At 42.5% G+C, this 21,862-nt stretch overlaps 4 protein-coding genes across 8 annotated transcripts; 3 read left to right on the forward strand and 1 right to left on the reverse strand.

The window, feature by feature from the left end:
* The first annotated feature begins 201 nt into the window (after positions 1 to 201).
* On the forward strand, positions 202 to 14,911 carry tbk1 (TANK-binding kinase 1). Of its 5 annotated transcripts, none has more exons than XM_026146620.1 (22): positions 300 to 424; positions 742 to 866; positions 1,577 to 1,683; positions 2,614 to 2,754; positions 3,946 to 4,075; positions 4,280 to 4,461; positions 4,597 to 4,757; positions 4,839 to 4,949; positions 5,083 to 5,262; positions 5,345 to 5,541; positions 5,654 to 5,712; positions 6,237 to 6,328; positions 6,420 to 6,521; positions 7,816 to 7,894; positions 10,333 to 10,454; positions 10,537 to 10,613; positions 11,537 to 11,576; positions 11,664 to 11,765; positions 11,853 to 11,949; positions 12,093 to 12,193; positions 12,281 to 12,352; positions 13,687 to 14,911. In XM_026146620.1, exons 3-22 carry the CDS (start codon positions 1,597 to 1,599, stop codon positions 13,724 to 13,726), a joined length of 2,172 nt encoding a protein of 723 aa, XP_026002405.1. In that variant the 5' UTR covers positions 300 to 424; positions 742 to 866; positions 1,577 to 1,596; the 3' UTR covers positions 13,727 to 14,911. The 5 variants fall into 5 exon arrangements, with proteins under 5 accessions (XP_026002406.1, XP_026002403.1, XP_026002405.1 ...); XM_026146619.1 differs by lacking the exon at positions 300 to 424 and adding an exon at positions 446 to 651; XM_026146621.1 differs by lacking the exons at positions 300 to 424; positions 742 to 866 and adding an exon at positions 202 to 292 and having other exon boundaries at positions 1,559 to 1,683.
* Positions 14,912 to 16,382: 1,471 nt separating this feature from the next.
* Positions 16,383 to 17,641, forward strand: LOC113008832 (histone H1-like). The gene is made up of 2 exons (XM_026146661.1): positions 16,383 to 16,565; positions 17,193 to 17,641. Exons 1-2 carry the CDS (start codon positions 16,494 to 16,496, stop codon positions 17,625 to 17,627), a joined length of 507 nt encoding a protein of 168 aa, XP_026002446.1. The 5' UTR covers positions 16,383 to 16,493; the 3' UTR covers positions 17,628 to 17,641.
* A 2,624-nt stretch (positions 17,642 to 20,265) lies between these two features.
* LOC113008835 (histone H2A-like) lies at positions 20,266 to 21,144 on the reverse strand. Its single transcript, XM_026146665.1, has 2 exons — positions 21,001 to 21,144; positions 20,266 to 20,681 (listed from the first exon to the last, which is right to left on the reverse strand). Exons 1-2 carry the CDS (start codon positions 21,011 to 21,013, stop codon positions 20,308 to 20,310), a joined length of 387 nt encoding a protein of 128 aa, XP_026002450.1. The 5' UTR covers positions 21,014 to 21,144; the 3' UTR covers positions 20,266 to 20,307.
* A 161-nt stretch (positions 21,145 to 21,305) lies between these two features.
* Positions 21,306 to 21,818, forward strand: LOC113008834 (histone H3). The gene has a single exon (XM_026146663.1). The coding sequence runs from the start codon at positions 21,359 to 21,361 to the stop codon at positions 21,767 to 21,769; it is 411 nt and encodes a 136-aa protein (XP_026002448.1). The 5' UTR covers positions 21,306 to 21,358; the 3' UTR covers positions 21,770 to 21,818.
* The last annotated feature ends 44 nt before the right edge of the window (positions 21,819 to 21,862 follow it).

A 21,862-nucleotide genomic window follows, 5' to 3' on the forward strand; every position in this document is an offset into this window, starting at 1 on the left:
ATCTTTTTTACACACACACAAATTATTTTTACACATACAAATCTTTTTTATGCTCACACAAATTCTTTTTACACACACAAATTCTTTTTACACATACAAATCCTGATTTACAAGTACAAAACTGATATACAAGTACAAAATATTTATGATCACAATTTGAGGCCATACTTATCCTATCGGTATTACGGTAGGATCAGGCCACACCCCTACATATGTTGGGTTCTCTGATTAGATTACTGCTGTCACGTGACCCGACAATAGCGGAAGAAGAAGGCTCGACCGCAGAGCGAAGGTAAGGAAATAAACAAAATAAAGACGGGTCGTTTTAACGGGGAAAACTCCCGGTAGTGTTTTTACTTCCCGCACGTATACAGAGCCTGGGGCTCGCTGCTGACGGACCCGGTGTTCGGGCTCGGTTTGGACGGTAGGTTTACTCAAGTGACGCGTTTTTTTTGGTCGTTCCGGTTCGTGTCGACAGAAAGAAAAAATAAGACACGAACAGATCAAACAGATACCGGATCGATAACCAGCCCAGAGGAGCTCGTGCGGCACGGGGTCAGCAGGTAACCTGAAGTGTGATGGCCCGCAGGTGGAAGCGTTCAGCTGTGTTCGTGTTTAACCGGAAACCGTAAACAGTAAACAGAAACAAAGGTTAAAGACGTCATCGTTTGTCCGGTAACGACCCAAAGTCGGCTGAATAACCTTCATGTTGCGCGCACTTCTACCTTTTTCTTGTTTCAGGCCTCAAACGGGAATTTCCAGGCAGCTGCCGTGACGTCACGACGCAACCGGTGACGCAGCGAAAAAACATTTTTTAAACTTTTATTTTTTTAATATATATTAAGTGGCGGGAGTTTTCCAACCAGGTGCTTTTTATTTATTGATTGATTTATTACTGATATGTACAGCAGTTTAACACGATCACTTTATCAGTTATTGATTAGTTGTTTCTGCTGAATATTGATGTATTGTTTTTGCTCTTTATTGATTAGCTGTTTGTGGACTCTACACCACAGCCAGCTAATGGATGCATCTTAGAAACAACTGATCAATATAACAGCTGAACAGTGTAGATCAGAAATACCTGACCCATACAAACCACAAATAACAATCAATGGATGCCACAAATTCAGATCAGTATACACCAAAATGCCCAATCTGTATCGATGATTTGTTCACTACTGTTTAGTACTGATGACCTGATTGTTGATTTATCAATATAAATCAGACACAGCCAGAGTCTCTAGTGTGTATAAACTGGCTGGTTATGCTGTATATTGATGAATACTGATTGACAGGCCCTTAATTTTTTAAAGTAAAACTAACATGCATCTAAGAGAAAATAAACTCTAAGAAATGCCTCAGATTTTCAAAGTAAAGGCCCTCAGTTAGGGTTTAAGTTACTAGATTTTCAAAATAGAAATCTGCTTCTTACTGTATCAGTAACAACTGCTGTCTCCTTTTTAGCTAATCTATTTACCTCCAAGTGTTTTAGCAGTAAACTCGACTGATTGGGTTGTGTTGTGTATTAATCGTTGTTTCCCTTGATGTTGATCAGTTTGTGCTGTGTCTGCAGGATCACCCGCAGCCTTCAGGATGCAGAGCACCGCCAACTACCTGTGGCTGATCTCAGACCTGCTCGGTCAGGGAGCGACGGCAAATGTTTACCGTGGACGGCACAAGGTATTTTGCCATGCCAGCCGCGAATTGTTTTTCTCTCTGGAAATACAGAAACACTCCGTGAAGATATCAAGATATTTTTATTCTGGTTTTGATCCCTTCTGTTTATGAAGAAGTGAACTGTTTCAAAGTCTTTCAGCAATATTTGAGTTCAGAACTGATGGTAGACAGCAGATAGATATTGAGTGTTTCCCCTGATTGCAAAGGGGAAACATTCAGGTACGCTTACAGTTTATGGTTTAACATGTCAGAGTGAGAGGCTCATATGTTATTTTCACCTTCTCAAACCTAAAGATGTCACCTGGACACATTCCAGAAAGCAGGTTTAACAAATTCTAAACCTGAACTCTGAGTTTCGGTTCTACAAAAGCCAATCAGAGTTTGTTTTTGTCCTTAGTCACAAAATCCACAATTATCCATTATTATCCACAGTTAACGAATAACAAGTTAACATTAGTTTCTTGTTTGTAAAGCCGTGAAAGCTTTCATATGAGCTTCGATTCCGACTGAAAAAGAGCCAGGCAGCTACTTCTGCATGAGGGGCGGAGTCATTGACTTCATAGTCTGTTACCCTGGTAACATAATCTTGGGGTGAACAAACTCAGTCTTTAGTAAAACCTGCGTTATTGATCTTCACGCTGATGTTGATCTCATTTATTTGTTCCAGGTTGAATTCATTCATAAAAATGTTGTTACTGTGCAGAAAAGTTTCTCCTTTTCAGATCTGAATAATTAAATCTGATGTCGGGTTGAGTTTCGTGTCTGAGCTCAGCTTGTGCTTTAAACCCTTCACGCTGCCTTCAGCCTGCAGACTACGCTGAGGGCAAATTTCTCCCAGAATATTTATGGTCCTTCTGAGTTTCACCTCTTTTAAAAACAGGATTTATTTAAAAAGTGATGATTCTTGAGTGTAATGTACACGTCTGTGTGTAGAAAACCGGCGACCTATACGCTGTCAAGGTGTTCAACAACCTGAGTTTTCTGCGGCCGCTCGATGTCCAGATGAGAGAGTTCGAGGTGCTGAAGAAACTCAACCACAAGAACATCGTGAAGCTGTTCGCTGTGGAGGAGGAGGTCAGTAACTTCATGTTTTATTCTTACTGAGAATATTTAGTCCTAGCAAGTGAAAGATCCCTGATTTGATCCCAGGAGGAAACGGGAATCTTCCAGAAATAACATGTTAGGTTAGCTAGGGCTGTTGCACATCTGGGCCCAGATGTGGCCCAGATGTGCAACTGCTGGCCCACATTCGGGCCTGGCTGTTGTTGTTGATTCAGGTCGAGTCTACATGCTTTAACGCAGCTTCAGGTTCATCTTATATGAGCCAGATGTCAGGTATGTCGCAACTTTTTGGCCACATCTGGCTCACACAATACCTGTGAGTCCCATAACTGAGCTGAAAGGCCCAAAAGTGTCTGAATGATGTGAGGCCGTGATAAAGAGCTCAGCTCCACTCTGCCAGACAGAAACCTCTGAAGGTTTGACCCACGACTCATACTCACTGTGAAAAAGAACCCGTCAGACAAATGAAGCCGAGCACAAGGATGAGGTATTGCCACTGTATCCTTGTGCTCGGCTTCATTTATTTGTTCAGCTGTCTAAGTTTACAGAGTTTATTCAGCTGTAAATGTGAACAATATTCAGCAGAATTTGGGAGTGTTACCTGCTCTTCATAGTTAAGTTATATTTAATTTAAAAAAGCAGAAAATATTATTTTCATTTTTCATGTTGTTGATCTTCAAAACCTTGAAAGCTGCCACTAAAGATTCCCATCATCATAAAATTGGTTTATAGCCCAAAACAAGAAGGAATATTTCCTCTAATGTAAGAGGAGGAAAACAAGATGGAACCTAAAAAACAGAAACAAGAGTGAAGTCCTAAATATTTAAATTGAAAACAAAAGTATAACATTTTTAATGCCATAAATCTGACAACAACATTCAGATTTCGCATTTTTTAGTTTTTAATGTAAAGATTCAAATTTCGTGGTTATTAAAAGAGTTTTGCAGATGTTTGTTTCAGTAACTAAAACAAGTAATTTTTAGCCCTGAATTAGCCTGTCGGGCGCTTCTACCTCCTGACTCTCAGCTCCAGCTTTAGTTTCAGCTTTTAGGCTCAGTTTATGTGGTTCTTCAAAGTGATTTCAAACTAAACTAACATGTAAAAATTGACCAAAGCTGAAATTATATTTTGTAGCTGAGAAATAATGTTGACATCTTTAAGGAGAGTAAAAACATCCTTCTAACGTCCTCCTCCTCCTCTCAGTCCAACACCCGTCACAAGGTCCTGGTGATGGAGTACTGTCCCTGCGGGAGTCTCTACACTGTCTTGGAGGAGTCGTCCAATGCGTATGGACTCCCCGAGGACGAGTTCCTCATTGTTCTCCATGATGTTGGTGAGGGACACATTTAACTGTGACACTCTGCGTTGGTTCCAGCTGATCAGGTTCTTTTAAATGTGAAATCTTGCTCTGTGAAGTTTGAGCAGTTAAAAGGAAATCAAACACGAGTGATCAGTCTTCTCTTTAAATGTGGAAAGAAATGCATATAAATGGTTCAATATGGCGACTGAAACTGATTGGTTGTTGTGTCCCCTTCAGTGGCAGGTATGAACCACCTGAGAGAGTACGGCATCGTTCACCGGGACATCAAACCGGGAAACATCATGAGGGTGATCGGAGAGGACGGACGCTCCGTCTACAAGCTGACCGACTTTGGAGCAGCGAGAGAGCTGGAGGACGACGAGCAGTTTGTGTCTCTGTATGGCACTGAGGAGTACCTGGTCAGCAAAACAAACGCACGCAGTGAACAGGAACTGTAGATAAAGGATGGCAGCATACACAAACATGCCAGTTAGTGATGTCACAGCTGGTGCAGCTGCTGCTGAGTAACTCTTCTTCATATGTCTCTTATGCAGCACCCTGACATGTACGAGCGCGCTGTGCTGAGAAAAGACCACCAGAAGAAGTATGGAGCCACGGTGGACCTGTGGAGCATCGGCGTCACGTTCTACCACGCCGCTACCGGCAGCCTTCCCTTCAGACCGTTCGAAGGGCCGCGCAGGAACAAAGAAGTCATGTGAGATCTAGCTGTGACCTTTGACCATTCTGACACGAATTGAACTGAGCTGAAACTTACCCAGCTGTTTGTCTGCCTCAGGTATAAAATCATCACAGAAAAGCCGTCCGGGACGATCTCTGGCCATCAGAAGTGTGAGAACGGGAAGATCGAGTGGAGCACAGAGATGCCGGTGTCCTGCAGCCTGTCAAAGTATGAGACCCTCACATACCCTGATCATCACGCTCATGAACAAACATGTTGAGGGATATATGTGTGGAAATGTCTCGGCCTGTTGTTTCCTTCATGGTCACACACACAGATCATGTCTCTGGTTTTGTTTCAGGGGTCTTCAGAGCCTCCTGACCCCAGTTCTCGCCAACATCCTGGAGGCCGATCAGGAGAAATGTTGGGGCTTCGATCAGTTCTTCGCTGAGACCAACGACATCCTGCACCGAACCGTCGTTTATGTCTTCAGCCTGCAGCAGGCCACACTGCACCACGTCTACATCCATGAGTACAACACGTAAGCCTTGAGTGCCCGTGCACCTGCTTTCTCAAACAGTCTGCACGGTGTCTGAAAGCTGCTGTTCTTCATGTGCCCACAGGGCAGCGCTGTTCCAGGAACTGTTGTGCCGCAGGACCAGCATCCCTCTGCATAATCAGGAGCTGCTTTACGAGGGCCGCCGCCTCGTCCTCGACGCCAACCGCCAGGCCAAGACTTTCCCCAAGACCTCCAGAGAAAATCCCATCATGCTCGTCAGCCGTGAGTCCGTCGCCACCGTGGGACTCATCTTTGAAGATCGTATGCACTTCCTTTTTTTTCTTCTGTCATGTTTAATAAAACCAGAATTGATGTGATGGGTTTTGTGATGGGATATGTTGGTTAGAAACTGGACTTGATTTTGTTTTCACAGCCAGTCCTCCTAAAGTTCAGCCCCGCTATGACCTCGACCTGGACGCCAGCTACGCAAAGGTACTGAACTCACATCATCTTAGCTGTGAATCTGATTGGCCCTGGAAAAAAATAGTAAAACATTGCTAGTTTATACGGCCTGTTCAATTACAGGAGCTTAGGTGTGTCAGCATAAGAAATCAGGACCACTTCAGGATGAACTCTAACCCATTAATCTTTCTCTAATTCACTCATCTGGTGACTTTTAAGAAAAAAGTTTATTTTGAACTCTTACAAACAGATTTACAGAGTTACAAAGACTGAACTACACAGAATAATTCTGAACTATTTTTAAATAGATAGATAAATAGAGACTAGAAATGATTGCAAAGGGACTCTAAAAATAACTTATAGATCACCCCAAGACAGCTGGGTTAGGCTCCAGCCTCCCCTCCGTGACCCTGAAAAGGATAAGCGGAAGAGGATGGATGGGTACAAACTACCACAAAAAAACTTGAAGCTTTTTGCAGAGGGACCACCGTGAGCCAGTCTTTTTTTCCTTCAGTCCCTCGATGCTCGCTGACCTTCCTCTTCCTGTTGTTCAGACTTTTGCAGGAGATGTCGGCCATTTGTGGAAAACTTCAGAGTCTCTGCTGCTTTATCAGGAGCTGGTGCGGAAAGGAGTTCGAGGTTTAATGTAAGTTCACGTCACAAAAATCTTCTCAGATGTGGAGCTCAGTTGGTTTTCTCATGTGATGTCATTTTTCTTTGTGTATTTATTTGTGCAGTGAGCTGATGAAGGAGGACTACAATGAGATTATGCGCAAGAAGTTGGAGGTTTTCCATCTGTGTAACTTCTGCACACAGATGTTGGAGAAGACCGAGCAGCTGTGAGTGAGGCCGTTAACCCGCACACTGCTCCTACAGATGCATCACAAACGAACAAAGCCAGCGCCTGACCCTTAGATTAGCGAGATCGATGGCCTCAGTTCTAACTTATATAGATCCTAATGTCAAAACCGCTGCAGTGAACAACCGGCCCAAAGAGCCGCTTGCAGAGACTAGAAACAACGAGACTTGGAACTATCACCAAGTAGCACAAAGACTCATGTAGTTACTACCAAAACACTTGACATTAATTTAAAAAAAAAAAAAAAAAAAAAAAAATATATATATATATATATATATATATATATATATATATATATATATATATATATATATATATATATATATATTAGGGGTGGGTTTTTATAATCGATTCATCGATTAAAATCGATTCTGGCTTGGATAACGTAAAATTGGCCGACATATCCTCAGCATAACCATGTATAATATCCACAAAACTTAAAAAGTGGTTATACACACACAATACGGTAATATTATGTTGAAGCACAGTACGTATCACTCCGCGAGGCTCCGGCCTACAATAGCTGTAAAGCTCCGACAATCCATCAAGCAGTGTGAGTTTGTAGCTTAGCAAAGTTGGACTAAAACATTTGACAGATTTTCGAGCGCCGTGTACATAAAATCGTTTCGAGGTCAGTAAACAAACAACCAGAATTCATACATAAGGCACACGGGATTATAAGGGGCGCTGTCCAAGTGTGCCGTATTTTCCAAAAAACACTGTAATAACGACGGCCCGCTAGCATGCTCTACCAAAAATAGTGCTTTGTTGTGTATCTGAGGGACGAAAGCTAAACCAGTTCCACACCACTGAAGTTGCAGCATTTTTACAAACCAATTCTGTTTCATCCGTTTGATTCAACGATCCGCTTTCGCCCTTCTCATTCTCCGTCGCCATCATACTTTTTCTGCCATGTGCGTACAAAAACAAAGGCACTGCGCATGTGTGTTTTACCCATATTCTAAAGCGATATTTCATTTTCTTATCGTTGCCAAACATTATACCGGTGTTACCATGAACGGTATGATATGGCCCAGCCCTAGTCTCAAGTTGTTTTTCCACCAACCTCGCATTTCTGTTTAACACTGACTTTGTGAATTTGTTCAATGTAAGCAACTCTCTTAGATGGTCACAGTTCTTTAGATCTGTTTTTCATAATTCAGCCTTCATTAACTGTTAAAAGTGAAATGTAATGCAGTGTTTGAATAATAATAATTTCCAGAGTGTAATCCTGAAAGTTTTGTTAATAACGTGATGCTCTCGCCGTGCTTCAGGTTCGAGGTGCTGATGCAGGCCAACATGCTGTCGTCAGAATACGACGAGATCTCAGACATGCACAAGAAAGTTCTCAGAGTGAGTGCTGGCGCTCTTTTCCTGTCTCTGTGCATCACATTTGTTATTCAGACATCTTTCTAACATGCTGCAGTTCTTTGTCTCTCAGACTCTCCAGATTTTTATCAGCTTGGTTCTTAAAACCTCTGAACGAGCTGAAACTCATAAATCCTCTTTTTTAATTTTATTGTAACCTGACAGTAATAATCGGAGAGAACAGCCACACTGAACTCTTGGTGGTGACTCTGATTTTGAGTTTGAGAATTGAAGAAACTTTAAATATTTTGCCCTTCATAAAAATATATCCCGTCAAAATTATGCAAGTTAGAAATATGAACATGCTGCCAAAAACCCCAGAAAAAATAAATGAAAGCATACACAAGGTTCGAGCCGCATGTAGACAGAGCTGGGTATTGCTTCAGGAAAGGAACTAATAAACTGTGCGGGCCATTCAGTGTCGTACTTTCCCTTGAGTGTATCATTACACTGCAGCTCCATCTGAATCTGCACAGGTGCAGTTCAGCAAAGTCCGCTGACTTGGTTCAACATTACTTGGCAACAGGGAAAGTGAGGCAGGTTGCACTGGTGCATTTGTGACAGTGTCACTTGAAATGCCTTCACAGCATCATACATGCCATGTCCATGAACTGACAGATTTCCTTGCTGAGCTCAAAAACTCTATTGAGAATTTTTATCCCATCTCAGCCAACGGACCTCTGTATGATGAGGAATGTCGGCAAACTCTGAATCTATTTCCCACATAAAAGACTGAAATTGACGGTGATTTAATCTTTTAGCTCAGATAAAATTTATGGTTTGCGTTACGGTGATCATTACATGCTCCATTTTTAGTACTTTACCACACAGCCTTTCCTGGTGTGTGATGCAGTGATATGCTGTTAACTCATCGGTACAGTTCTCCTCCTGCATCTTTACTCTCATCCTGCCGACTAGTCCACTTTTTTCACCGCACAACACCTGCGCTCCATCTGTTGTAAGTCCAACAAGTTTGTCCCAGGGCAGTTTCATGTCGGCTACACTTTGACATACGTTTTAAAAAATGTCTTTCCCTGTCGTTGTCCCGTGCATCGATTTAATGTTCAATATTTCCTCTCCACGGATGAAGATGGCCAGCTGCGCAATGTCCACAGCAAGAGAGTATGCAATAAAGTTTTTGCTTCTTTCACACAACTATGTTCTTAAATCCGTGGCCATCTCACAAACCCGATCAGCAATCGTATTTCTGCTCAGGCTCACATTTGCCAAACTCTGCGTTTTGTCTGGACACAAGATGTCGCACAGGTTCATCATGCAGCTCTTCAGAGTGGTACCGGGCTGATTTGACTGTCTCCTCTGCTACAATACACAGCTTCACTTTGTGATTTTGCTGTGGTGAAAAAAGTCTGCTGAAATGTCAGATTCTTCTTTAGCTCTTCTACTTTCTGTAGTTTCTGCTCTGCATTTAGGTTTTTCAGCTTATCCTGACGTTTTGTCTCGTAGTGCCGTCTTAAATTAATTTCCTTAATTGGGGCGACCGTGGCTCAGGGGGTTGGGAAGTGTATCTGTAACCGGAAGGTCGCCGGTTCGATCCCCAGGCTCTCTGGTCATTGTGTCCTTGGGCAAGACACTTTACCCTACCGCCTACTGGTGTTGGCCAGAGGGGCCGATGGCGCTATGGCAGCCTCGCTTCTGTCAGTCTGCCCCAGGGCAGCTGTGGCTACAACTGTAGCTGCCTCCACCAGTGTATGAATGTGAGAGTGAATGAATAGTGGCATTGTAAAGTGCTTTGGGTGCCTTGAAAAGCGCTATATAAATCCAATCCATTATTATTATTAATTACAGCCACATTAGCTCCACTAATAAGACACACGGGTTTACCAGCAATGTCTGTAAACATATTCAGTCACCCACTGGCGCTGAAAGGCTCTGTTTTCAGAATCAACTTTTCTCTCCACCATTGTGTGCGGCTAACTTCGCAATAACAGAAGTTTGACTTGATTGACGCGGGAATGTTCCCAGTTAGCCTAGCCTTCAGTGAGGAGGCTGCAGCGCTGCATTATGGGATCTGTAGTTTGTATATTATTAGCGCCTCATATTGCTGGGCCATGCATAACAATAATAGTACATCTATATAAAATGATCTCACGGGCCGGGCTGGATGTGGCCCGCGGGCCTTGACTTTGACACATGTGGTTTAAAAGGTCAAACTTAACAGCTGAGTAGGACTATAAGAAAAGTGCTTAGTAGTTTTGTGACTCTCAGAAACACTTGAGTTAAGAATTTTTGGTCACGTGCTCACTTTAAAAACCTCCAGTATCACCATACATATGATATCATTAGAGTCTGAGGTTGTCTGTTAATTATGGTGCAGTCGTCTAACTGTGCCTCATTTCTTTCAACTGTTTTTAAAATGTTGGTGATTTTTCTTTGTTTCGTCCTGACGTAATGTTTCTGTGCAGATCTCCGGCTCTCTGGAGCCCATCGAACGTACAACACAAGACGTCAAGAGTAAATTTCTGCCTGGAGGCCTTCTGACCGACACTTGGACGCAGCAAGTTGGGACGCACCCTGAGGACAGGAAGTAAGTTTGAAAGAACAGGAAATAATAATGCAAAAGTGATGTGTGGTGATGCAGTGCGTGACGCTGGGCTTTTTCTCTGCAGTGTGGAGAAGATCAAAGTGCTGCTGGACGCCATCACCGCCATCTACCAGCAGTTCAAGAAGGACAAAGCAGAGAGACGTGAGTTCACAAACACGGCTGCAGATTCAGCTGTTTATCTGTGGAGGAAGAGTCATCGTTAAATCAGGTTTCATTTAGAACCAGCTTCACCTACAGTCTGCATCAGGATCAAAACTTCTGTTGGTCTAAGGAGATTTATTGATGAGGCTCAGAAACAGAAAGCCTGCACACAGTTAGCTTCACGGCTGGTCCAACAGCACATGTATTTGTAGGAGTTTCCTTTTCAGAGCACCTAATAATTCTGGAAGATTATTTAAAGAAAACATAAAAACATGATTTACTAAGTTTTACAGCACACACTTTACTGCAGATTGTACCATATCAGCAGCTTTTATTTCATGCCTGATGTTGCTATGTGGCTGTTCATTTCTTCACAATTTGCACAATACCTGTGGTGTACTGCAAGGCTCAATTTTGGGTTCCATTTTATTTTCTATTTATTTGCTTTTGTCTTCCATTGCTATGCAGATGACACTCACATTTACCTTCACAACCTCGCTGCTGTATTAAACTTTTAAGATGTCAGATGTTACGAAATATTCTGCACCTGCATAACAGAAAATCAGAAATCATTTCTATTTCTTTCTTGAACAAAACACACAAACTGAAACAAAAGTGATCCTCCATCAGTCGAAGTTTAAGATGTGGGATATGTGCAGCTCTCCTTTGTTGTCATTGTTGAGCTGTTCTTTTCCATTTACTGACAGCACACTTAGTCTTCTGTTTAATAAAAGCTTTTGTTTGCTGTTGAGGTTTACCAACAGTTATGATGACACGACACTGTCACGCTGTGCTTAAAGCAAATGAACTGAAGGTTTTAGTTAATTTAAGCCAATTTTAAAATCTTTTAAACCGAGAGCATGTCGCTGTCACAGGAGTAAAAGTGAAACTTTAAATGGTTTGGTTTCATTTCTTCTGTTCAGGTCTGCCGTACAACGAGGAGCAGATCCACAAGTTTGACAAGTAAGTTCCGGTACTGTCAGCTATGTGGATGTCCTCCGTCAGGCTCCGCCTTCTTTCTGATGCCATGTTTTTGTTTCTCTCCTACAGACAGAAGTTGGTCCTTCACGCGAGTAAGGCCAGGACTCTGTTCACAGACGAGTGCGCAATGAAGTACCGTCTTTTCATCTCCAAGAGCGAGGAGTGGATGAGGTAATGACAGGCAAGCGGGCAGCTGGGTCGTGACCCGAGCTCCTCTCGGCTTGAGTGTTGACGTTTTGCTTTTTTTTGCTTTTTCAGGAAAGTTCATCATGTGAGGAAGCAGCTGCTAAACCTGTCCAGTCAGCTGATCAGCATCGAGAAGGAGGTGACCATGCTGATGGAGAGAGCCATCAAGGTAAACATTAAAGCGATTTCAGGTGCTGGGCGGCTGACGCACACGAAATCTGTCATCATAACTAAGCACATTCGTTTACGGCCAGTTTCCCAGAATGAAGTCTGGAAGTGACAGAAATACGTGTCTGTTTGTTTGTCTTCCAGCTGCAGGAACAGCTGCCACAGAAAGTTCTTCCTCTGGTGTCCAGTGGCATGAAGCCTCAGGCCTACCTGAGCCAGAACACGCTGGTGGAGATGACTCTGGGGTTTGTTTGTTTCCTCTCTATTGTCGCATCGTGTTGAGTTCCATCTGAAGCAGCCGTGAGTGCTGACTCAGTGCTTCTGTGTTTCAGGATGAAGAAGCTGAAGGAGGAGATGGAGGGAGTGGTCAAAGAGTTGGCAGAAAACAACCATTTCTTAGAGAGGTCAGACTTTTCTGTTTTTAATTTAAGACTACGGTAAATCAGCTGCAGGTTCTGTTTCTATTGTTTGATTTAAAATGTAAAAAGTACGCAGACCGCTCGGAAACAGACGCAGGTTCGATGTTTATGGTTCTGAATTTATTGACTGAATGTTTTCTCTAAACCAGGGATATCAAATTTATTTTACACCGTAGCCCACATACAGCCCAGTCTGAGCCGAACCAGTGATATCTTAATATAAGATAAAGAAGTGCAGTGCAGACTGTCCTACAGTTATAAATCTGTCAGTTCTCAAAACAAAAAGACATTAAATGGAATTTAATGTCTTTTGTATTTGTTTATTTATTTTTATTGTGAACCCAATATAAAATCTGTAACTTTCTGTAATTTGTTTACCTGTTACTTATTTATTTCAATGTAGTATGAATGACCATTGAGGAGCTCCTCACCATCAGCAAAAGCTGTAAAACTAAAATAAAGTTAAAGTCCAAATTTCATGCCCTCCTTTGTATTTCCGAAGTCATGCAGTAGGCTAGTTGGAGTCTTTGGTCGGCCGATTCTGGCCCCAGGGCCTTATGCTTGACATAACTTTGATTTCTGTTTAATCAGCTCATGTAAAATTTAGACCTAAAAGATGCTTATGAGCGTGCCTCTGAATAATATGGACCAGTGCCAACTCCCTAACAAAACAATAAGGACAAAAAATGAGCTGATCAGTGACCCCTAAAATACAGTAAAGTTTATTCTAAAAGAATTTGATTTTTAAAATCAAGTTGTCACACTTAGTACTACCAGTAATACCAGTATTCTAATGGTCGTCAAACCACAAATTTATTGATACATACTGAAGTGTCAACACTCATGATTAGGGTCTTTTATGAGGGAAAAGTGAACATTATACAGATTATACATTATCCTCCTAAAGTTCCATTAAAATTAGATAATTATAATGTTAGTACATTTAATGAAGCAAATAAAAATGTTACCTTCAACTAAAACAGTTTCAAATGTGGCCAACTTATTTTTTTTCTGCATTTTAAAGTTCAGCAGGTTTCTACTTCATATTTTCAGAGCTGAAAAACACAAAAGTTCAGTTTAAAAACAGCAACCAAACCCACAGGAAGTACAGAGGTGGGGGTCATTTTGACCTGGATTTATGAACACTGACACTGAACACGTGAACACTTTCTTAGAAACAGAATAAAAATATTTTTGTTTGCCTGAGCCAGCTTCTGAAAACCTGCCTTCAGCTTCTTGTTTGACTTTCTTTTATTTTAACTTTAGTGTGATTATTTTGGCACAAATGTGACTCTGTCTGGCCTGTATCACCTCTGCAGGTTTGGCACTCTGACACTGGATGGGGGCCTGAGAGGATGAGTGGAGTCGAGTGTCGCTGCAGTTTGTACATATTCTGTGTGTTTACTGTGTAAATAACGTCGGACTGTTGAAGACAAAGCTTTTTGTATGAGTCTCTGGAAACTCTGGCTCAATTGCTTCAGTCGCTTTAAAAGAAAAAGATCGGAGAGGTTTTCAGCTAAGGATCGGCAAAAGAATGCAGAGCAGCTTCATCCAATCACATCGCAAAGAGACCCTGAAACACCTTTGAGTATTTAGGCGGACACAGCCGGGAACAACAGGTTTAGGGAGGGTTTATGTCACGTTTGGAGTCAAATACTTTCGGCTGCAGGTGTTATTGGAAATGATGAATGGATTAAAGATCACCACAGGTGTGTTTACGTTGTTCTGTAGTTTTTCACCTGAAGTGGAATATTTAAGAGAACAGTTTTAATGGATTAAATGTTAATGGTTTAATGGGTAAAAAAATAAATAAAACAAACGTTAACTTCAATGTCTAAAGAGTATTTACTGGACCTTTCAGCAACAGGCTCTGATTAATCTGATTTTACTCTGTAAAAACTTTAAAGCATGAGCAGAGTTTGAGATGCTTTGATATAGAAGTTTTAGGTTCTAATATCAGGTAGAAAACATTTAAATCTCTGACTGATGATTCAGATGAAGCTGTTTCCTGCTCTTTGGGGCAAATTAGGCTAACATTATATAGAGTATATTATGGAGTATTTAATATTTTTCCAGCTGGATTAAGGAACATTTAAGGGTTTGAATCTGTGGAAAAATACAAAATGGCATTAAGTTTGCAATTAAAACAATTTTTAAAGTGTTAACTTCTGAAATGTTCAACTTGATCTGAGTTTTTTAGAGGATTGTGTATTAAATTAGTTTTTTTTTCCTTTGTTAAGTGTCATCAAATGTATTTATTTCCCTCTAAGTTGCATTAAAGTACTGTATTTATGGGGAAAGCTGGTGTCCTTTTAAAGGCACTGAATTTTATCGGACTGTGGATTGAACAGAATATTTCTGATTAATGATTATTTTTTTTCTCATATGTTAGTCTCTCTTTGTCATACCTCTATCCTTCAGCTGGTCGTCCTTTTCGCTATCTTTGTTTTATTTCTTGTCCATGATTAAAACGCCAAGTGACTGTTTAAATGACCTGTAAATACGCCATTCAATCAATCAATAAATAAACTGATCAGGCATGAAGCTGTGTCAGCGTGACCTGTTGAACAGTTTCAGATTAAGAGTTGTTTCACACAAACTGCTCCAAAAAAGTGTTCGAGGGCAACCTGATCACAGCTCACCAGACCTCCTTCATGTGGTGGATTCTGTTTATCATTAATGACTTTACAACCTTCAAAGTAAAGATACTAAAAACATGCTGCTCTGATCTCCACCCAACAGCAGGTTTTCAGTTATTAAATACAAGACTGAAGGCAGAGACCCACAAACACGCAGCAGCACGAGGTGGATGCAGTACAGGCCTGAAGAGGAGGAAACACGTGATGCCTATGGTTTCTAGACTTCAGGCAGATCCTGATTGCAGATATTAAAATGTGAGACTGTATAAATGTCTGCAATTCCTAGACAGTTAAAGCAACACTTGTTTTGAAGCCTAAACTAAAAGTGAAAGTTTACACCTCAAACACATCTCCATAGTTTAATTCAAAACCCACTGAGGTGGTGTACCGAAGCAAAGCTGCAAAAGAGCTGTCTTTATCCAGAAACACATAGTCCTCCCTGTAAGAATGAAGCTTAAAATAATAAAGAAATAATGTCAGTCCCTGTTTCCAAGCTTTAAAACATTGTTTTAATTACAAAAGGATTATTAGTTATTATTTATTTTAAGCTTGTGCTAATGTTTTTGTTGAGTATTGCAGCATCGACAGCGATCAACTCGAAGGAAAATGACGACGGAGGCAAAAATGTCCTTAATATTTTGTGAACTTTATTCCTCATCAACACGCGGCAAAACTTTTCTCATGGGTGCCATTTTCGTTGTGGTATACTTTTTTTTCTTAGGGGCGTGATGACGCAGCATCCGTGCTCTTACAATGAAACAGTGCCTCCTTGTGGTGGCAACTAAAATACTGTCTCTGTTAAACCACAGTAACCATAATGCAGTTAAACACTGTACAACATGAATACACACAATGAATATCTTAACTCAGTTGTTCTCCTGGCTGAAGTTTGGTCCTTTACAGCATCCTGCCATGCGATTACATTTGTTCCTGACCACCGAGAACACTCACGTTAACTTTTATCGAGTGGAAAAAAGTTAGCTTGTTTATATTATGCTAACATAGCTGTGTCGCTAGCAGTCACGTAGCACATCATTATATACCAGCTAGCCAAACTTCAGTAACCCTACAAACATCACTGCTGTTTAGTTTTCTGTCTTCATTTATGTTGGAAGTGATAACAGAGCTGTACGTTTTAATTTGTTTCCAAAACCCCGCAGTCAGGACATGCTATATTGTATTTAGATAGAAGCTAGCGAGCTAACTTCCTGCTAACTTCTAACTCCATTAAATATCATAAATTCCGTTTTCATGGATGCCTGGATGTTAAACTCAATTGTTACACCTGGTAGAGCAGAACGCTGATCATTTTATTACAGATGAAAGACTTTAGACAGTTTTTCAACTCTCAGTAATGCCATAGTGATGTTTGATATATGGACCTGCAGCGGAGTTTAGGTCCAGACACGGCTAGTTTGTCAGACTTTACGACCGGATAAAGGGGCATCTCTGCAGTACACTGTATAACGTTCTTTTCACAAACCAAGATGGCCAGAACGAAGCAAACTGCCCGTAAATCCACCAGAGGAAAGGCTCCCAGGAAGCCGCTCGCCACCAAAGCTGCACGTAAGAGCGCGCCGGCCACTGGCGGTGTGAAGAAGCCTCACCGCTACAGGCCCGGTACCGTGGCTCTGAGGGAGATCCGCCGTTACCAGAAATCAACCGAGCTGCTCATCCGCAAGCTGCCCTTCCAGCACCTGGTCCGTGAGATCGCGCAGGACTTCAATACAGACTTGCGCTTCCAGATGGCACCTTTAGCATTTGCCTATACTGCCTATGCCACAGTCAGGCTCTGCTGTGTCCTTCGCATCCAGCTTTTCTAGCTATGACCAAAGAGGAATTTCCATCAAAGTTATCTTCAATCTGATTCCTAATTTGTTGGCTCTGTAGCCACCTTTCCCTTTCTATCTGCCTTTATATAATCCAACTATTGTAGTAAGTGCTGTGCATAAGATGGATGAGTTGTACAGGAAGTAGGTAGGAATGATTTCTTGTGGTGTTCAGAGGTGAATTTTGGTAATCTCAGTCTCTCACTAAACTCCTATGACTGGTCAGCACATGATGGAGTTGGTCGGAGGTATTGTGCAGCATTTTACTTATCTTAGACAAAAATCTGTGTTTACATTTTACATTTTTCAGTTGGCGGAAGAAAGCAGAATCCTCTTGAACGGCTGGAGGATTCCAAGCCCAAGAAAGTTGACCCCAGCGTGGGCGAGCTGATTGTGAAAACCGTGGCCGCTTCCAAGGAGCGCAGCGGTGTGTCCGCAGCTGCTCTCAAGAAGGCTCTGGGTGCCGGAGGCTACGATGTGTACAAGAACAAGGCCCGTGTCAAGACTGCCATCGAGAGCCTGGTGGCGAAGGGCACTCTGGTGCAGACCAAGGGCACCAGGGCCTCCAGATCCTTCAAGATGAACAAGAAGGCTACTGAGAGCAAAGCCAAGAAACCCGCAAAGAAAGCCGCTCCCAAAGCCAAGAAGCCCGCCGCGGCCAAAGCCAAGAAACCGGCAGCAGCTGCCAAAAAGCCCAAGAAGGCAGTAGCAGCCAAGAAGCCCGCAGACGCTAAGAAGTTGCCCAAGAAGGCCAAGAAGCCCGCAGCAGCGGCCACAGCAGCCACGAAGTAGTGAGCTGCCACCACTCTCACACAACAACGGCTCTTCTCAGAGCCACCACAGCAACACACAAGAGCCCCTTCCTCACACTCACCACCAGCGGCGGACTGGCCATCTGTGGATTCTGGAGAATCACAGAATGGCCGGTACTCCAGGAAGGCCGGCGGGCCAGCCCACCACTCTCCACGCATGCTTTCAACACCTACCGGTATTTTTTTCCCCACTGCACCTCTAAGTTGGATGCCAGCTGCATTGGCTGTGGCCGCCAGGCAAGGAGTAGAAGAAGTGGAGTAGGAGGCAAAGACGATGGAAAGAAACGATGCAAAACGCAGCTGCAAGTAAAAAAAAGGAAAGAAACTTGCAGTCTGAGTTAAAGTGTCTCAGTGGCCACGGCTTAAAATGTCTGCACTTGAAGAGTACAAGGTCAGGATGGTAGGGGTTGGCTGTGATGATGACGAAGAAGAGAACACAGATGTACTAAACAAACAGTGCAAATCTTGTAAGGAATGCCCAGTCTGTTGTTATCAGATTCTGAAACGATACAACCTCTTCACAGATGCTTATCATATTCTTGGCTGGGGATACAGGTACCTTCTTACTCTGCCTGTGACACAGGTAGCATGTAAGAGAAGTTTCTCTGTTCTCAAACACATAAAAAGTAGAATAAGAAGCACACAGTCACAAGAACACCTGGAAGCATTCATGCTTATGACTACAGAGAAAGACATCCTCATCTCCCTTGACAATGACTTGATCATAGACAGAGTTGCAGAAAAAACCGACCTCTTGAAGAAAATACGTATCCCCCAACACTGAGTAAGGTGAGTATTCAAGTTAACCTGCATACTAAAACCTCTTTACTTTATTTACCATAACTCATACAGTACTATGTGTTGTGTGTTTCCAATAACCATTTTGTATTGGTTCAGCCAGAGGGACTGCAGTATGTTGAGACCTCCATTACTATGTGAGTATTCAAGTTAATCTAGAATAATATACTTTTAATACAACATCTAGTCAACATCAGCACTGTTGCTATAATTTTGATGTTAACTCAATATTTACAACCATACCTTCATAGTACAAGACATCACACCACTTCTTGTTTTACTATGAGACACTATCATACAAGAAATACACCTTTAAAAGTTATCACCTACATTTTAAAATATTCTATTAAAAAACAACAAATATGACAGAAAATATTACATTTATAGATGCATGTTATTATCTATATATGAGATATGTTTCACTTATATTTTTATTTTTTGTAAGCCTACACTGGCTGTTTTAGTGGAAGTACAATGTATAGTTTATTGATACCTAGCCAATATAATCCACTTGAAATGCTTTACTCAACAACCTTACCTGACTAAATCTAGGCCAGCTGAATTGATATTCGGTGATTTTAAGGACACACATTTTACTCCAAGCTGAACCCAGACAGCTATTTATTTTACCATGTATTTATTTCATTACTAATTTCATAACCAATTTGATTCATGTACATTTGAACAAATTGAGTTCTGTAGGGTTAAGGATGCGAGGAAACCCATTATTTCAAAAATATAGTGTTGAGGTTTACTTCTTCTTGACCTCACCGATCCTTTTGATATCCCAGCTGAAGAAGAGTCCGCGGCTGCCCTGTGTCCCCCTCAGTAGTTTTCCACTAATTCTATTGTTGTGGGGGTTGTCCTCTCCCCAGGCTAGTAACTGTAACTCTCATTTTACAAAAGGCAGACCCCCACTGTCAATAAATTCTTTCCTCCATACAGAGACACGCCAAAGTTTATAGATAAACCTACTGATTTGGCACGTTAGAGGTCAGGGTTCAGCAACTCAATGTCCTTCTTGAGAGCTTTAAGGTCGCATGAAATGCTTCGAGCACACAAATCCACTATTGTCCTTAAAACAGGGGTTGACAAAGTCATTCTAACAAAATCAACACTTACGAATCATTTTCTGTTCCTCTGATCTCCAGCTGCCCCCTATTATCTAAGCAAACCTAAGTACATTGTATTGTAATCATTGTTGTACTCACAATAGACACAGACTTTGCAAAATGTCCCAAATTCAGCAGCAGTGCTGAACATGTTGCAAACAGCTCCACATTTTCCTCCCTCTGTACCTGGATAGTTCCTGCAGCACCAAAGAACTCCACCTGTCCCACTCATCATGTTCTGCGTTATGATTTACTATTGCATTTGTGTTTCCATGAGCTTAAAATCTGCTTTTATTATCAAGCGAGTGAACCATGATGCATGTTTACAGTCATAGTTAGGATATCACTAATGATTAGCTTCAAATTGACCTCAAATTATTAAGCTATAGGAGCACACTGAGGTTGAACAAGGCACAGGCCTTAATCACACAGTGAGAGACACTGCAAATTTCTTTTAGTTTTATTTTGGGATGTAATGTTAAAATTTGAGCTTTAACTTTTTATTCTTGCCTGATGACAATAAAGCAAACTGACAGTTTCAATTAAAAATGTAGTTTTTAAGGTGCACTTGAGTCCCTTACTGTGAAAGATGGCATGAGTTAATATACATTTCAAAATAAATAAAGGTGCATGTCTGTAAATTTCCAAGTACACAAGTTGTTAATAACGCATCAAGAAGGAAGTTTGCTCAGAGAGAAGTGTGTGGCTCTTAAAAGAGCCTTTTTTTTGTTGAAACGGAGCGCTTTGCGTTTACTTGGCCTTGGCGGGCTTCTCGGTCTTCTTGGGCAGCAGCACAGCCTGGATGTTGGGCAGCACGCCACCTTGAGCGATGGTGACTCCCCCCAGGAGCTTGTTAAGCTCTTCGTCGTTGCGCACAGCCAGCTGCAGGTGACGTGGGATGATGCGAGTCTTCTTGTTGTCGCGGGCCGCGTTGCCAGCCAGCTCCAGGATCTCAGCGGTCAGGTACTCGAGCACAGCTGCCAGGTAAACGGGCGCACCGGCTCCCACACGCTCCGCATAGTTGCCTTTGCGTAGCAGTCTGTGGACACGACCCACGGGGAACTGAAGCCCGGCACGAGATGAACGAGTCTTGGCCTTAGCTCTGGCTTTGCCTCCAGTCTTTCTTTTTTTTTTTTTTAAAAAACTTTATTTAAAGTAAACAATTTTACATATAAAATGCACATACACATACAATTACATATACAAAACCTTGAGCACATACAAAAGGGAGAAACAAGGAGGAAAATCTAGCATCTGAGTCCACACAACGCTCACAAGACTTACAGTTTTAATTCGTTCCAGGGGAAAACTTTCCCAAGTTTCAGGTCCATTGTTCGTCTTCTCCGAAGGTCTGTAATGATATGTTTACTCACCACATCACTACTTATCATCTTTTGTTCTAACACTCCTTTGGCACGGGTTTTCCAAATATTCCAGTCTTTCCGCGTCCACTCATTTTGACAGGTTCTTCTCTTCGTAGTATCAACACTCAAAAGAAATGTGGCCTGATCGGCTCAAAGCCTCGCTTATATTTCCGCAGAGCGCGCGCAGCTTCGTCACGCACCAATCGCAGAGAGGCTTGCGGCAGCGCGCAATTTCAATGCACTTTTCTCCAATGAGCAGCACACACCGAGGCGGGGCGGTGCTCCTCTGAACGGTGCTGAGCACCACGTGGAGCCCCTCACCAATCACGAGCCGGAGCGGCACCGCGTCACAGCCAGGCACACACTTTAAGAGCAGCGAGTCTCTTCTGTTTGCTACAAAATCTGCTCGTATCACAGAAGAAGAAAAGTGAGAAACAATGGCAAGAACCAAACAGACCGCTCGCAAGTCTACTGGCGGCAAAGCCCCCAGGAAGCAGCTCGCCACCAAGGCTGCCCGTAAGAGCGCCCCGGCCACCGGAGGCGTCAAGAAGCCTCACCGTTACAGGCCCGGTACCGTGGCTCTGCGCGAGATCCGCCGTTACCAGAAATCCACCGAGCTGCTCATCCGCAAGCTGCCCTTCCAGCGCCTGGTCCGCGAGATCGCTCAGGACTTCAAGACCGACTTACGCTTCCAGAGCTCTGCCGTTATGGCTCTGCAAGAGGCCAGTGAGGCTTACCTGGTCGGTCTCTTCGAGGACACAAACCTGTGCGCCATCCACGCCAAGCGGGTCACCATCATGCCCAAAGACATCCAGCTGGCTCGCCGCATCCGCGGAGAGAGAGCTTAAGCTACTCGCTCACCTACAAACAACGGCTCTTTTCAGAGCCACCTCCCTCCCACCAAGAGCTCGCTCCTTTCTTACTATTACATCAATATTATA

Source organism: Astatotilapia calliptera, chromosome 17, assembly GCF_900246225.1.
Source record: "Astatotilapia calliptera chromosome 17, fAstCal1.2, whole genome shotgun sequence".
Lineage (NCBI taxonomy): Eukaryota > Metazoa > Chordata > Actinopteri > Cichliformes > Cichlidae > Astatotilapia > Astatotilapia calliptera.